The sequence below is a fragment of the Macaca fascicularis genome, chromosome 11, assembly GCF_037993035.2.
Source record: "Macaca fascicularis isolate 582-1 chromosome 11, T2T-MFA8v1.1".
In the NCBI taxonomy this organism is placed as follows: Eukaryota; Metazoa; Chordata; class Mammalia; order Primates; family Cercopithecidae; genus Macaca; species Macaca fascicularis.
This window is the reverse complement of record NC_088385.1, coordinates 58048671-58061116: the sequence shown is the minus strand read 5'-3', so window position 1 is coordinate 58061116 and position 12446 is coordinate 58048671. Positions and strand designations below refer to the sequence as shown.

Below are 12446 nucleotides of genomic sequence, written 5' to 3'. Positions count from 1 at the left end.
CAGGATGAAAACAGAATCTATTGGTTTGTGTCATTCTAAATTACTATCCAGTCTTTGTCACACATACATATTTTTATTGCTGTGGCCACTGAGGGTAGACTATACCACCACGTAATTTCATGTACCTATGTCTTTTACTGACATAGAGTCACACACCTGCTTCTGGTTTTGGCCATTGTCAAATTGTCTGGGTTTTCATTTTCATAAACAGTGCTGCTTTGAATGTTTTTGTATTGGTCCTTTAAAAAATTTTGTGTGTGACAGTCTACTAAAATTCCCTTTGAGGCCAGGCGCAGTGGCTCACGCCTATAATCCCAGCACTTTGGGAGGCCTAGACAGGCGGATCACCTGAGGTCAGGAGTTCAAAACCAGCCTGGCCAACATGGCAAAATCCCATGTCTACTAAAAAAATACAAAAATTAGCCGGGTGTGGTGGCACACGCCTGTAATCCTGACTACTTGGGAGGCTGAGGCAGGAGAACCGCTTGAACCCGGGAGGCAGAGGTTGCAGTGAGCAGAGATCGTGCCATTGAACTCTAGCCTGGGCAATAGAGCGAGACTCCATCTCAAATGAAATGAAATGAAATAAAATTCTCTTTGAAGGGAAATTAATTATTAACATAGGAGAAGTCATTTCATGGAAAAATATAAAATCTTGCTATCAATGAGAAGAAAAGTAATTGACTTTAAGGTATGAGATGCCTGTTAAGCCAGAAAATAAATAAGCAATGATAAAACCTGTATTGGTGGCCGGGCGTGGTGGCTCATGCCTGTAATCCCAGCAGTTTGGGAAGCTGAGGCGTGCAGATTACTTGAGCTCAGGAGTTTGAGACCAGCCTGGGTAACATGGCAAAACCCCATCTCCACACACACACAAAAAATACAAAAATTAGCCAGGTGTGGTGGCAGGTGCCTGTAGTTCCAGCTGCTCCTGAGGCTGACATGGAAGGATCACTTGAGCCTGGGAAGCGGAGGTTACAGTGAGGTGAGATTGCACCACTGTACTCCAGCCTGGGTGATAGAGTTGAGACCTTGTCTCAAAAACAAACAAACAAACAAACAAACAAACAAACTATATTGAGTGGTGCTGTGGAGAAACAGGTACATCGTTGCTGGTTCTCTGAGTTCCTTTAGTCTTTCTCTGCAGTCCAGCAGGAAGCAATAGCAGCCCTAATGTATGTAAAACCTTGGACTCCATGGTCCTACTAAATATGCCCTAATAAAATGAATATTTTGCTTCTTTAGAGGGTAAGCTTTCATCATTTATGTTTGTCACTTTCCCATTTTCTCACTTACTTGTTATGTTTTGTCACATTTTGTCCAACAAAATGTTTTTTAAATTTTCATATGTTCAGACTCTCCTTATGTTTGCTGATTTTTTTCTGTTTTATTTTTTTAACTCATTATTTTTTCTGTAGAGCTGGTTCTTGTTTTGTTTCCCAGGCTGGTCTGGCAACTCCTGACTTCAAGTAATGCTACCACCTTAGCCTCCCAAAGTGCTGGGATTATAGGAGTGAGCTACCGCACCCCGCCTGATTTTTTTTTTCAGTAGTTAGAAATGTGTCTTCCCGCCACAGAGGAGATAAATCTGTTATTTTGTTTTCTTTTACTATTTCATAAGGCCTTTGTTGATGTGTGCTTGTCTCTTTAATTCCTTAAACTACCTAGGTTTTGTTATTGTATGCTGTGAAAAGTATAGTCCTGAGTTGAAGTTGAAGCCTTCCCAAGTTGAAACATGGGCTAGGACTGCAGGGTTGGACAGAACCTTTGCGGTTATCTGATTCAGTGGTTCCCACTCTTGGCCATATCACAGTGGGAGCTTTGAAGGAAAAAAGAGAGGCGAGGTAACTAGCCTCCACTCTTGGACATTCCGATTCAGCAGGCCTGGATTAAAGCCTAGAAATATATGCCCAGCAGTTTTAAGAAGCCACTGATCTGGCCAGGCGCGGTGGCTCATGCCTGTAATCCCAGCACTTTGGAAGGCTGAGGCAGGTGCATCACTTGAGGTCAGGAGTTTGAGACTAGCCTGGCCAACATGGTGAAACCCTGTCTCTACTAAAAATACGAGACAAAAATTGGCCAGGCGCGGTGGCTCATGCCTGTAATGCCAGCACTTTGGGAGGCCAAGGCGGGCGGATCACGAGGTCAGGAGATTGAGACCATCCTGGCTAACACAGTGAAAACCCATCTCTACTAAAAATACAAAAAATTAGCCAGGCGTGGTGGTGGGCGCCTGTAGTCCCAGCTACTCGGGAGGCTGAGGCAGGAGAATGGCGTGAACCCAGGAGGCGGAGCCTGCAGTGAGCCAAGATGGTGCCACTGCACTCCAGCCTGGGCGACAGAGCAAGACTCCATCTCAAAAAAAAAAAAATTTAAAAATAAGAAAAAAATTAGCTGGGCATGGTGGTATGTGCCTGTAATCTCAACTACTTGGGAGGCTGAAGCAGAAGAACCCCTTGAACACCCGAGGCAGAGGTTGCAGTGAGCAGAGGTTGCACTAGTGCACTCTAGCATGGGTGACAGAGCAAGACTCCGTCTCAAAAACATTAAAATAAAAAGAAGCCACTGATCTGGTCGAATATCCATCACTCAACTCCTAGGCTCCTTTTAACTCACCATATATTAAATAATAACCATTCTTCTCATTGTTGTATGGCTGTGAAGTTTCCTGGTGGGGGTTCCCCAGTACCTGCATAGGCTAAGGTACCAAGAGGAGGCAAAAAGCTGAGGTCACGGGAAGTTCATTTAGAAGCCCGTTGAAGCTGCTTACATGACTTTAGACCTCAGGGAAGGGCAGAGAAAAGCTGGCTGACCTGGAGAACCCCTGTGATCCTGTAGTGCAGCACAGACCTGTCCGATTTTCAGGGACTCTTGCTTCCAGGACTTTGCCCTTCAGGAACTCCTGCCCTTCCCCAAACCAGCAGCTGCAACCAAAAGTACCCTGGAGGTGGGTGAACAGCGATTCAGTGGCTGGATGAACCAAGGACAGCCACTCCCATCCATTCTCGCTCTGACCTTCCCTGACACGCGTGTGGGATTCAGGCCACTCTGTTGATGATGTGACAGTTTTTACAGGACCAGGAAATGAGGGCTAACACTCACCTGGGTCTCTTCTTCAGCTAGATGTGAGAAGTGTTGGCTTACGTTCCAGAGCTGGCACAGGGCTCCCCAGCCTCCTATTCTCACCACCGTAGCATTCAGGAAGCTGCCTCGTGGGCCAGGGAAGACCAATGATTGGTCTTGGGCTATGCAGCAATGCAGCATGGGACTGAGGGTCACCGCTTCAGGCTGCAGATGGGATGTCGTACTGCTGTGGTGACCCCTCCACTCACGTCAGGCTCACTCCTTGTCCTTCTTTCTCTCAATGCCTTCTGAAGTGAAGTCACCCCCGGGCATCCCTCCGAGCCCTGCCCCTGCCATTGCCACCTTCAGTCAAGCCCCAAGCCAGCCTCAGACATCGCAGACCCTGACGCCCCTGGCTGTACAAGCTGCCCCCCAGGTAAGGGCTGCCCTCGGGAGCTGGACAGAGGGCTGGGGGCAGGAGCGAGGCATGGGACAGCCAGCATGGGGAAGCCATGGAATCTGGGAACTTCATGGGGCAGGACAGGGAAGGGGCTATGGCTTGAGGGAGGGACTCTCCTACTAGGGACCTCCAGCTTCACCCTTGCCTATATCAGGCCTATTTGGAAAAGGGGATCTGCATTTGCAGAATCTTCTTCTTGGACCCAGCCAGGATTACAGACATAACATTAACTCTTTCATGCAGCCAGAGTTTCTGTTTATCGAATGACTAAATGAATGAATACCCTTGCCAGCCCTCCAGTGGATGCCTGGAAGAGTTAATGGATTGTTCAGAGTCCTCGTTTAGAGCCAGGGAGTGGCCCCAGCACCGTGAGAGGCTGCCTGCAGGATCCTGCAGGCATGCAGAGCTGCCTGTCCCTTTCCCTACATGCCCTGACTCCCAGGCATCCAGCCAAGGGTATGGTCCATCAGAAACTTCTCGGAGGCCTTTGTGGGGCCTTGACCACTTGGTTCCATCAGCCGCTGCTCCCTGTTCCCTGGCCACTAAGCACAGGGCCTGTCAGCAAGGGCCCGCAGAAGGCCTGGCAGGCAGCAGGCTGTGGTGGGGGAAGCCTGTGCCCCCTTCCCACCCTGTGAGCAGGGCCACCTTGTCCTGGATTTGGGCGATTTCTCTGAAGGCAGGATAGTCAGTCCAGGCACCCCCTCAGGTTTGGGCCTCCAGCTAGGGTTTGGCTCTTCCCCACCCTCATGTGGCCTTTGCCCCATCGCCCTCAGAATGCTTTGTTTGTGCTCAGCTGGGTCTCAGAGACCCAGTGTTTGCGCTGTCGATGTTGATTTTTTATTTTTTCTTTTCTTTTTGAAATCTTGTTTGCTTTTGCAGGTCTTGACTCAGGAAAACTTAGCCACAGTTCTGACAGGAGTTATGGTTCCAGCAGGGGCAGTTACTCAACCTCTTCTTATCCCCATCAGTATTGCAGGTCAAGTGGCTGGTCAGCAGGGGCTGGCCGTGTGGACAATTCCTACAGCAACCGTGGCTGCCCTCCCAGGACTGACCGCTGCTTCTCCTACGGGGGGAATTTTCAAGCCACCTTTAGCCGGTCTCCAAGGTAACGGCAACTCTTCCCAGGACTGCACCAGGCCCCCCACCACCCTCCACTACACCCCCGCACGTGTGCTTGCCATGTTGGACTCAGAACCCACGGCCCACCCAGGGCAGCCGCCCTGGATTCTGGATCCGGTGTCTTGGGCATCCGGCCGCAGAGCTGCCGCACCACCTCGGGACTGTAGGCCGTGACACCACGCTGGCCCTGCAGGCCTGTCTTACTTCAGCCGGCTGTCTGAGACTGCCCCTCTCCCCCTACGCCAGAACTCACCCCATGGCCAGCCTCCTGGGAAGGACTGCAAGAAGATTCAACATCTGGTTCTTGAACCTACACATCTGGCCCCAGGGAGGGGGGATGAGAGATGCTGGCATGTGCCAGCCCTTCAAGGATCAAGGGAATCGTGGCTGCCTGCCCCACTGTGCCCACTGACCCAACCCCCTCTCCTTCTTGTGCCAGATCCCTTGGGATTGGAGCGCTCTGGGCAGTGGCTAGGCATTTGAGCACCTCTGTCTCTGCCTTGCTCCATAGCAGCTGCTGTGCTGAACACCGCTCTTCCGGCACCCGTACAAGCTGCCGCACCAGTACAGGCCTCCTCAACGGCCCAACCCCGGCCACCAGTCCAGCCCCAGACGCTGTTCCAGACCCAGCCGCTGCTGCAGACCACGCCTGCCATCCTCCCGCAACCCACTGCTGCCACCGCTGCTGCCCCTACCCCCAAGCCAGTGGACACCCCCCCGCAGATCACCGTCCAGCCTGCAGGCTTCGCATTTAGCCCAGGAATCGTAAGCTGCTGCCCTCACCCAGGGCTGACCAGGGATGGACAGAATCATGGGCCAAGGGTGGAACTGACCCTTCCCACAGTGGAGGACGAGCCCCCCGAACACAGCCCTTTTCCAACACATCAGCAGAGATGGGCTCCCTCTGAGGCCTTCTCCTTGCAGTTGCCAGCCCGTCCATCCCAGATAAAAGCAGACAACCTCTGCCAAGAGGTCTGGGCACATTCTCCAGAACCTGAACCACTGGGCCAGGCTTGGAGGGTGGGATGACGTCTGGGGATTGAAAACTTGTGAGCTGTCACTAAGGTGCAGCCAGAGCTTACCGCTCTATGCTGGTCTGTCCAGTGTAGCTCCTGGCTTGGCAGTGGGAGCTGTTAGATATGGCTAGGATCACATCAGCCTCTCAGGTGTGACCCTTCTACCCTGGCAGAAAGATTAACCAGAGTTACTTTTCCATGACTGTGGCCCCCCCTTCCCCGCTGACCCCTGCAGCCCCTAGCCCTGGAAACCATCCAGCTGGTAGACATGGGCCTGAAGCCCACCATCACATCTACCCACCCCAATGCCCTCTGTCCTCTTCCCTCTGCCCAGGGGTCTTCTCACCCCTCGGCTTCTGAGAAAGGCTCTTCCTCCACCCACAGATCAGTGCTGCTTCCCTTGGGGGACAGACCCAGATCCTGGGGTCCCTCACTACAGCTCCGGTCATTACCAGCGCCATTCCCAGCATGCCGGGGATCAGCAGTCAGATCCTCACCAATGCTCAGGGACAGGCAAGTGGCCAAAGGCAAGGCTGGAGGGTGGGGACTGCGGAGAGGCTGGCCAGGGGAAGGCAGCCAGGACTTGGGCGGTGGGTCATAGAAACTCAAACAGATGTCAAGCTGTTGTTCCTATCTCCTCGGTGGCGGCTTTCTGCCGATGCTGAAGCTGGTCGGGTGTACCCACCACCGTCCTGGAGGTGCTCACATTACATGGGGGTTTTCATTTACGGAGCACCCATGTTGTGGTCAGGCTTTATGATGGGTGCTTTCTCATACATCATCTCACTTTCTTTGGAGTACAAATCTATTAGGTGGAGATTTTTATTCCCATCTTACAGGACAGAAGGCTGAGGTTCAGAGCAATGAAAGCCACACAGCTAAAATGTGGCAGAACAAGGCACGTCTCTCTGAATCCACATCCAGACCTATTCCTGCTCCACCACAGCTCTGAGGATGGAATAAAGGAAGTAGCCCTTAGAGTGTGAATCCTGCACTTTACTCATGCAGAAACTGAGGCCAGAGCAGCTTGAGGGATTTGTCCATTAGTCTCTTCCCCTGGCGGTGTGGGGATTTGGGTCTGGGGTGGAGCTGGATCCTACCCTCACACCTGGGGTCCCTGCCTTATTTCCTCCCAGGTTATTGGAACCCTTCCATGGGTAGTGAACTCAGCTAGTGTGGCGGCCCCAGCACCAGCCCAAAGCCTGCAGGTCCAGGCCGTGACCCCCCAACTGTTGTTGAACGCCCAGGGCCAGGTGATTGCGACCCTGGCCAGCAGCCCCCTGCCTCCACCTGTGGCTGTCCGGAAGCCAAGCACACCTGAGTCCCCTGCTAAGAGTGAGGTACAAGGGCTGGGGGTGGTGGGGCATGGCGCAGGCTCTGCCATCTGGCACCGGCTGCTTCCCTCCAGACTGCCAGGCAGGACAGCATCTTCCGAAACTCCTAGGAGAGCAGGGCACCTCCTAAAGTCGGGGAGGTCCCACAGTAGAAAACCCACATGTATCCACCCAGGTTCAGCCCAGGGAAACAGCTTCACGAGACCCCCTACTCACACACACCCAAAATATGTATATGTGCCCTCAGAGGCCAGTGCTGTTCTAAGAAGGTCAGGGAGGTAGGTGATGGTCAAAGTAGACTGGGCCAGGATCGGCTTTAGGGTGAGCAATCTTCCTGAAAAGCCCTGGGAAGTCAGTTTTGTACTCGCTTCCTCTACCCCTCCATCCCTCCACCTCTTCACTCTCATTCTAGGAGTATTTTTTGAGTGCCTACTGTATTCCAAGTGCTGAAAACACAAAGATGAATAAGATGTCCTCCTAGCCTTAGGTAGCTTGGCATTGGAGACAAGTCAGTGGGACAAAACTATCACAGGGACACACAAATAAGGTGGTTTGGGGCCCCAGAGAACCAAGCTCTCGACAAACTTGGAGGTTAGGCAAGACTTCATAGATGAGGGACATTGGACTATCATAAAGGGGTGAAGCCAGCGTGGTGGTTCTCACCTGTAGTCCCAGCTACTCAGGAGGTTGAGGCAGAGGATCACTTGAGGCCAAGAGTTCAAGGCTGCAGTGTACAATGATCATGGCTGTGAATAGCCACTGCACTCCAGCCTGGACAACATAGCAAGACCCCATCTCTAAAAATAAAAAGGGATGAGTTGGATGTGAGAGTGTTCTACCTTCAGAGAACTGCAGCAAATATCACATGCTAGAGCAGCAGTTCTCAAGCCTGTGCATCAGAATCCCCTGGAGGCCTTGCTGGAATGAAGATTCCTGTGTCCCACCTCAGAGTTTCTTATTCAGTAGATCTGAAGTGGAGTCCAAGAGTTTGCATTCCTAAATTCCCAGGTGATAATAAGGCCAGTGGTTCACAAATGTAGCATGCACCTCCAAGTTTTGTAAATAACCTCTTAGCTTTTTCTGTGAATAGAGATCATAAAGGTACCAACTTCAGAAGGTTATGAATGCTGAAGGATATATTATACATAGGCAATGAACACTGGCGCACAGAAAGCACTTGAAAAACAAACAGTACTTCTTCTTGTAATTACCAGTATCAGGTAAGGTACTAGGGAACTGCTGATGCTGAAGGGCTTTAGCAAGGAAATGGCTGACCGGATGTGCTTTTTTTTTTTTTTTTTTTTTTTTTGAGACCAGGGTCTTGCTCTGTTGCCCAGGCTGGAGTGTAGTGATATGAGCTCGGCTCACTGCAACCTCTGCTGCTAGACTCAATCAATCCTCCCACCTCATCCTCCCCAGTAGCTGAGACTACAGGTGTGAACCATCACACCTGGTTAATTTTTGTATTTTTTGTAGAGACGGGGTTTTGCCACATCGCCCAGGCTGGTCTTGAACTCCTGGACTCAAGTGATCAGCCCACCTCAGCCTCCCAAAGTGCTGGGATTACAGGCATGTGACACTGTGCCCAGCTGAGAGATGCATTTTTTAAAAATCCCTGTTATAAGCTGGGCACAGTGGCTCATGCCTATAATCCCAGCACTTTGGTAGGCCGAGGCAGGTGGATCACCTGATGTCAGGAGTTCAAGACCAGCCTGGCCAACATGGTGAAACCTCGTGTCTACTAAAAATACAAAAATTAGCCAGGCATGGTGGCAGGCTCCTGTAATCCCAGCTACTTGGGAGGCTGAGGCAGGAGAATTGTTTGAACCTGGGAGGTGGAGGTTGTGATAAGCCGAGATCGTGCTACTGCACTCCAGTCTGGGTAACAGAGTGAGACTCCATCTCAAAAAAAAAAAAAAAAATCCCTGTTATTCATATGATGTCAAGAACTGGACTGTGGTGAGGCGGTTTAAACAGCTCTAGGGAGAGTCAAGGAGCTCTGAACTAAGGCAAAGGCCCTGGGGATAAAGAAGCAATGGACTTGAGACATACCAGGGGTAGAATCCAGGAAACAGGACCATCCTGGAGAAATCTGTACTTCCTAGAAAGCTTTTTTAAAAAAAAAAAAACATACCAAATACTTTCATATATTTATAGTTTCTTCTGATTACAAATATGATATATGATTTTTACAAAAATTCTAATATTTTGTGTAATGTAAAAAGTAAAAATCCCTTCTAATTCCAACTTCAGAGACAACTTCTTTTGATAGCTCACTTTATATGCCTCAAGATTTTGTTTTTCTGGAAATTCACATGTATTTCTTAAAGGCATTATTCCATAAAAACTGATTTTCTTTTTTTTTAATTATTTTTTATTTTTCAAGACGGAGTCTCACTCTGTTGCCCAGGCTGAAGTGCAGTGGCATGATCTCTCGTCTTACTACAACCTCTGCCTCCCGGGTTCAAGCGATTGTCCTGCCTCAGCCTCCCCAGTAGCTGGGATTACAGGCATGCATCACCACACCTGGCTAATTTTTGTATCTTTAGTAGAGACGGAGTTTCACTGTATTGGCCAGGCTGGTCTTTAACTCCTGACCTCAAGTGATCCACCCACCTTGGCCTCCCAAAGTGCTGGGATTACAGGTGCATGCCACCATGCCTGGCTAATTTTTTTTTTTTTTTTTTTTTTTGAGACGGAGTCTCACGCTGTTGCCCAGGCTGGAGTGCAGTGGCGCGATCTCGGCTCACTGCAAGCTCCGCCTCCCGGGTTCCCGCCATTCTCCTGCCTCAGCCTCCTGAGTAGCTGGGACTACAGGCGCCCGCCACCGCGCCCGGCTAATTTTTTGTATTTTTAGTAGAGACGGGGTTTCACTGTGGTCTCGATCTCCTGACCTTGTGATCCGCCCGCCTCGGCCTCCCAAAGTGCTGGGATTACAGGCTTGAGCCACCGCGCCCGGCCTAATTTTTGTATTTTTAGTAAGAGACAGAGTTTCACCATGTTGGCCAGGCTGGTCTTGAACTCCCGACCTCAGGTGATCCACCCACCTTAGCCTCCCAAAGTGCTGGGATTAAGGCGTGAGCCACCACGCCTGGCCAAAACTGATTTTCACCTTACATTTTTCACCTAGGGCTATGACTCAGACATCAGAGTAGGTAGGAGGTATACCTTCTCCTTTTTAATGGCTGCACAGTCTCTCATGGTAGAGAGATACCAAAAGCCACCTACCAGTTTCCCTGTTCATGCACATTTGGGGCCTGAGAGGCTGTAAAATCAGGTTGAGACTATCTTTGAGAGCAGAGATTTGGAAGCAGCTATCCCAAGGATGAGCACTTGTTGGGGCTTTGGCCAAGTGTACTGAACCTTTCTGAGGCTCTCGCCTGCCTGTGTCACAGGTGGGTGTGAAGCTCCAGGTTGGTAGGGCAGGTTGCTGTGCTTATTTAGTATAATTCAGTCACTGTTGTTGGGTCGGTGTTAATAAGCAGCCTCTAGTCTTGCTTTTTCTTTGAGATGGAGTCTCACTGTGTCACACAGGCTGGAGTGTAGTGGCATAGTCTTGGCTAATTGCAACCTCCGCCTCCCGGGTTCAAGCAATTCTCCGGCCTCAGCCTCCTCAGTAGCTGGGATTACAGGCACCCACCAACACACCCAGCTAATTTTAGTAGAGACAGGGTTTTGCCACATTGCCCATGCTGATCTCAAACTCCCAACCTCAAGTGATCCTCCCACCTTGGCTTCCCAAAGTGTTGGGTGGCATCAGCCACCATGCCCTGCCCAGTCTTGCTTTATGATAGGGCCCAGGCGGGAATGTCCTGCATGCGTGAGGATTTCATGTGTGTTTTTGCCCTGCCCCTGGTCCACCCAGGGATTTTAAGTCCCTGAGCCTGGCAGAGGGCAGCAAAGGCTTGTTGTCTGTCCTTACACAGGTGCAGCCCATCCAGCCCACACCAACCGCGCCCCAGCCTGCTGTGGTCATCGCCAGCCCAGCTCCAGCAGCCAAGCCATCTGCCTCTGCTCCTATCCCAATTACCTGCTCAGAGACCCCCACCGTCAGCCAGTTGGTGTCCAGTAAGTGGCTCCTGGAGGAGTAGTGTGGAGAAGGGGGGAGGTATTTATTTGGGCACCCAACCTCTTCAGATGCTACTTTCCTTGATAAACATCCTAGGGTCCAAAGGGGAATGGCAGAGGCCCAATATGAGGGGCTGGCTTTTTCATTCCCATTCCTGTGGAGGTGGAGTTTGGGCATGATGACAGTGGAGGCTATTGAGCTGGCTGGCTGGCTGCTTTTCAGAGAGGCCGAGCCATGGGCTGTCTCCGCTATGGTCTCTCACCCAGTATTTGAGGAATGTGGGTAACCAAAAAGTGTGTTTGGGGCCAAGCCTAAGGCAAGTGGGGGAGGTTGAGCAGTTAGAGCCCGAAGAACTTGAAAATAGCTCCTTACCCCTGGACAGGTTAGTTTAGGCCCCTTTTCTTCAAGTCTTGTTTGTCTCGGGGACAAAGGTGATAAAGGTCTTGAAGGTGCGTGAGCCTTTTCCCAGGTGTCCTCACCTCTCACTACTGCATGAGTAGTGAGAGATAAGCAGGGATGGTTCCCATGTTACACACTCATCCCTGCTCCCTCCCTCTGGCCTAGAGCCACATACTCCAAGTCTGGATGAGGATGGGATCAACTTAGAAGAGATCCGGGAGTTTGCCAAGAACTTTAAGATCCGGCGGCTCTCCCTGGGCCTTACACAGACCCAGGTGGGTCAGGCTCTGACTGCAACGGAAGGTCCAGCCTACAGCCAGTCAGCCATCTGCCGGTGAGTAAGGCTGCCCTAGACAGGATCAGGGCCTGCTCAGCTGCCTGGTGCCACCGGGCACTCATGGGGACCTGGGCACTGGCCCCATTTCCATATGCCCCCTTGCTCCAGCCTGTTTTCAGATAAGGAAGACCGTCTTAAGGGTAGATGTGAACACCTGGGTAGTCAAAGACTGACCCTGTCCTTCTGAGGCCCTCTGAAGTTTATCCTCTAATCCTGGGCATTAATATGGGTCTTCTTTGAGGAACCCAAGACCCTAATGCACCGAGGAATTCTAGCAGGAAAGGAGTACAGCTTATAAAATTAGTCACCAAAGTGGGAACTTCCATTCTATCTTGGCCCTTAACTGTAACCTACCATGCCTCATCATGCTCCCGTCTCCCTTCTTACAAGGCATGACTATAAAGTAACATAGCTGAGTTTTGTGTAAGCAGCCTACAAACTGGTTTTGGTGCCAGGAGGGATAGAGTTTCAAACAAGAATAAGCGCATGACTCAGGGATGGCCGAAAGGTTTCATCTGCCTGCCAGCTCCATAGGTCAGGCTAGAGTGACCTTTAGAGTGCCTTCTGCATCCTGTGGATAATCCTGTCGCCACATCCAGCTCAGCCAGAAAGAGCAGCCTGACTTGTCAGTGATGCTGCTATGGGAGTG

At 51.0% G+C, this 12446-nt stretch overlaps 1 protein-coding gene across 31 annotated transcripts in view; it reads left to right on the top strand.

Moving 5' to 3' along the window:
* Positions 1-12446, top strand: part of POU6F1 (POU class 6 homeobox 1) — a 32278-nt gene that overhangs the window by 15828 nt on the left and 4004 nt on the right. For 4 of the 31 annotated variants that reach the window (XR_012420248.1, XM_074006911.1, XM_074006908.1 and 1 more), the window contains 7 exons: positions 3378-3499; positions 4492-4628; positions 5154-5407; positions 6043-6171; positions 6795-6998; positions 10919-11060; positions 11626-11794. Coding sequence is in view for 24 of the 31 variants with exons in the window: in XM_074006911.1 (XP_073863012.1) it covers positions 6127-6171; positions 6795-6998; positions 10919-11060; positions 11626-11794 (560 nt within the window). In the remaining 7 variants the exon portion in view is untranslated. Of the gene's footprint in view, positions 1-3377; positions 3500-4402; positions 4629-5153; positions 5408-6042; positions 6172-6794; positions 6999-10918; positions 11061-11625; positions 11795-12446 lie in introns of all 31 variants that reach the window. The other 27 variants (XM_045365264.3, XM_015430934.4, XM_015430930.4 and 24 more) reach the window with 17 other exon arrangements.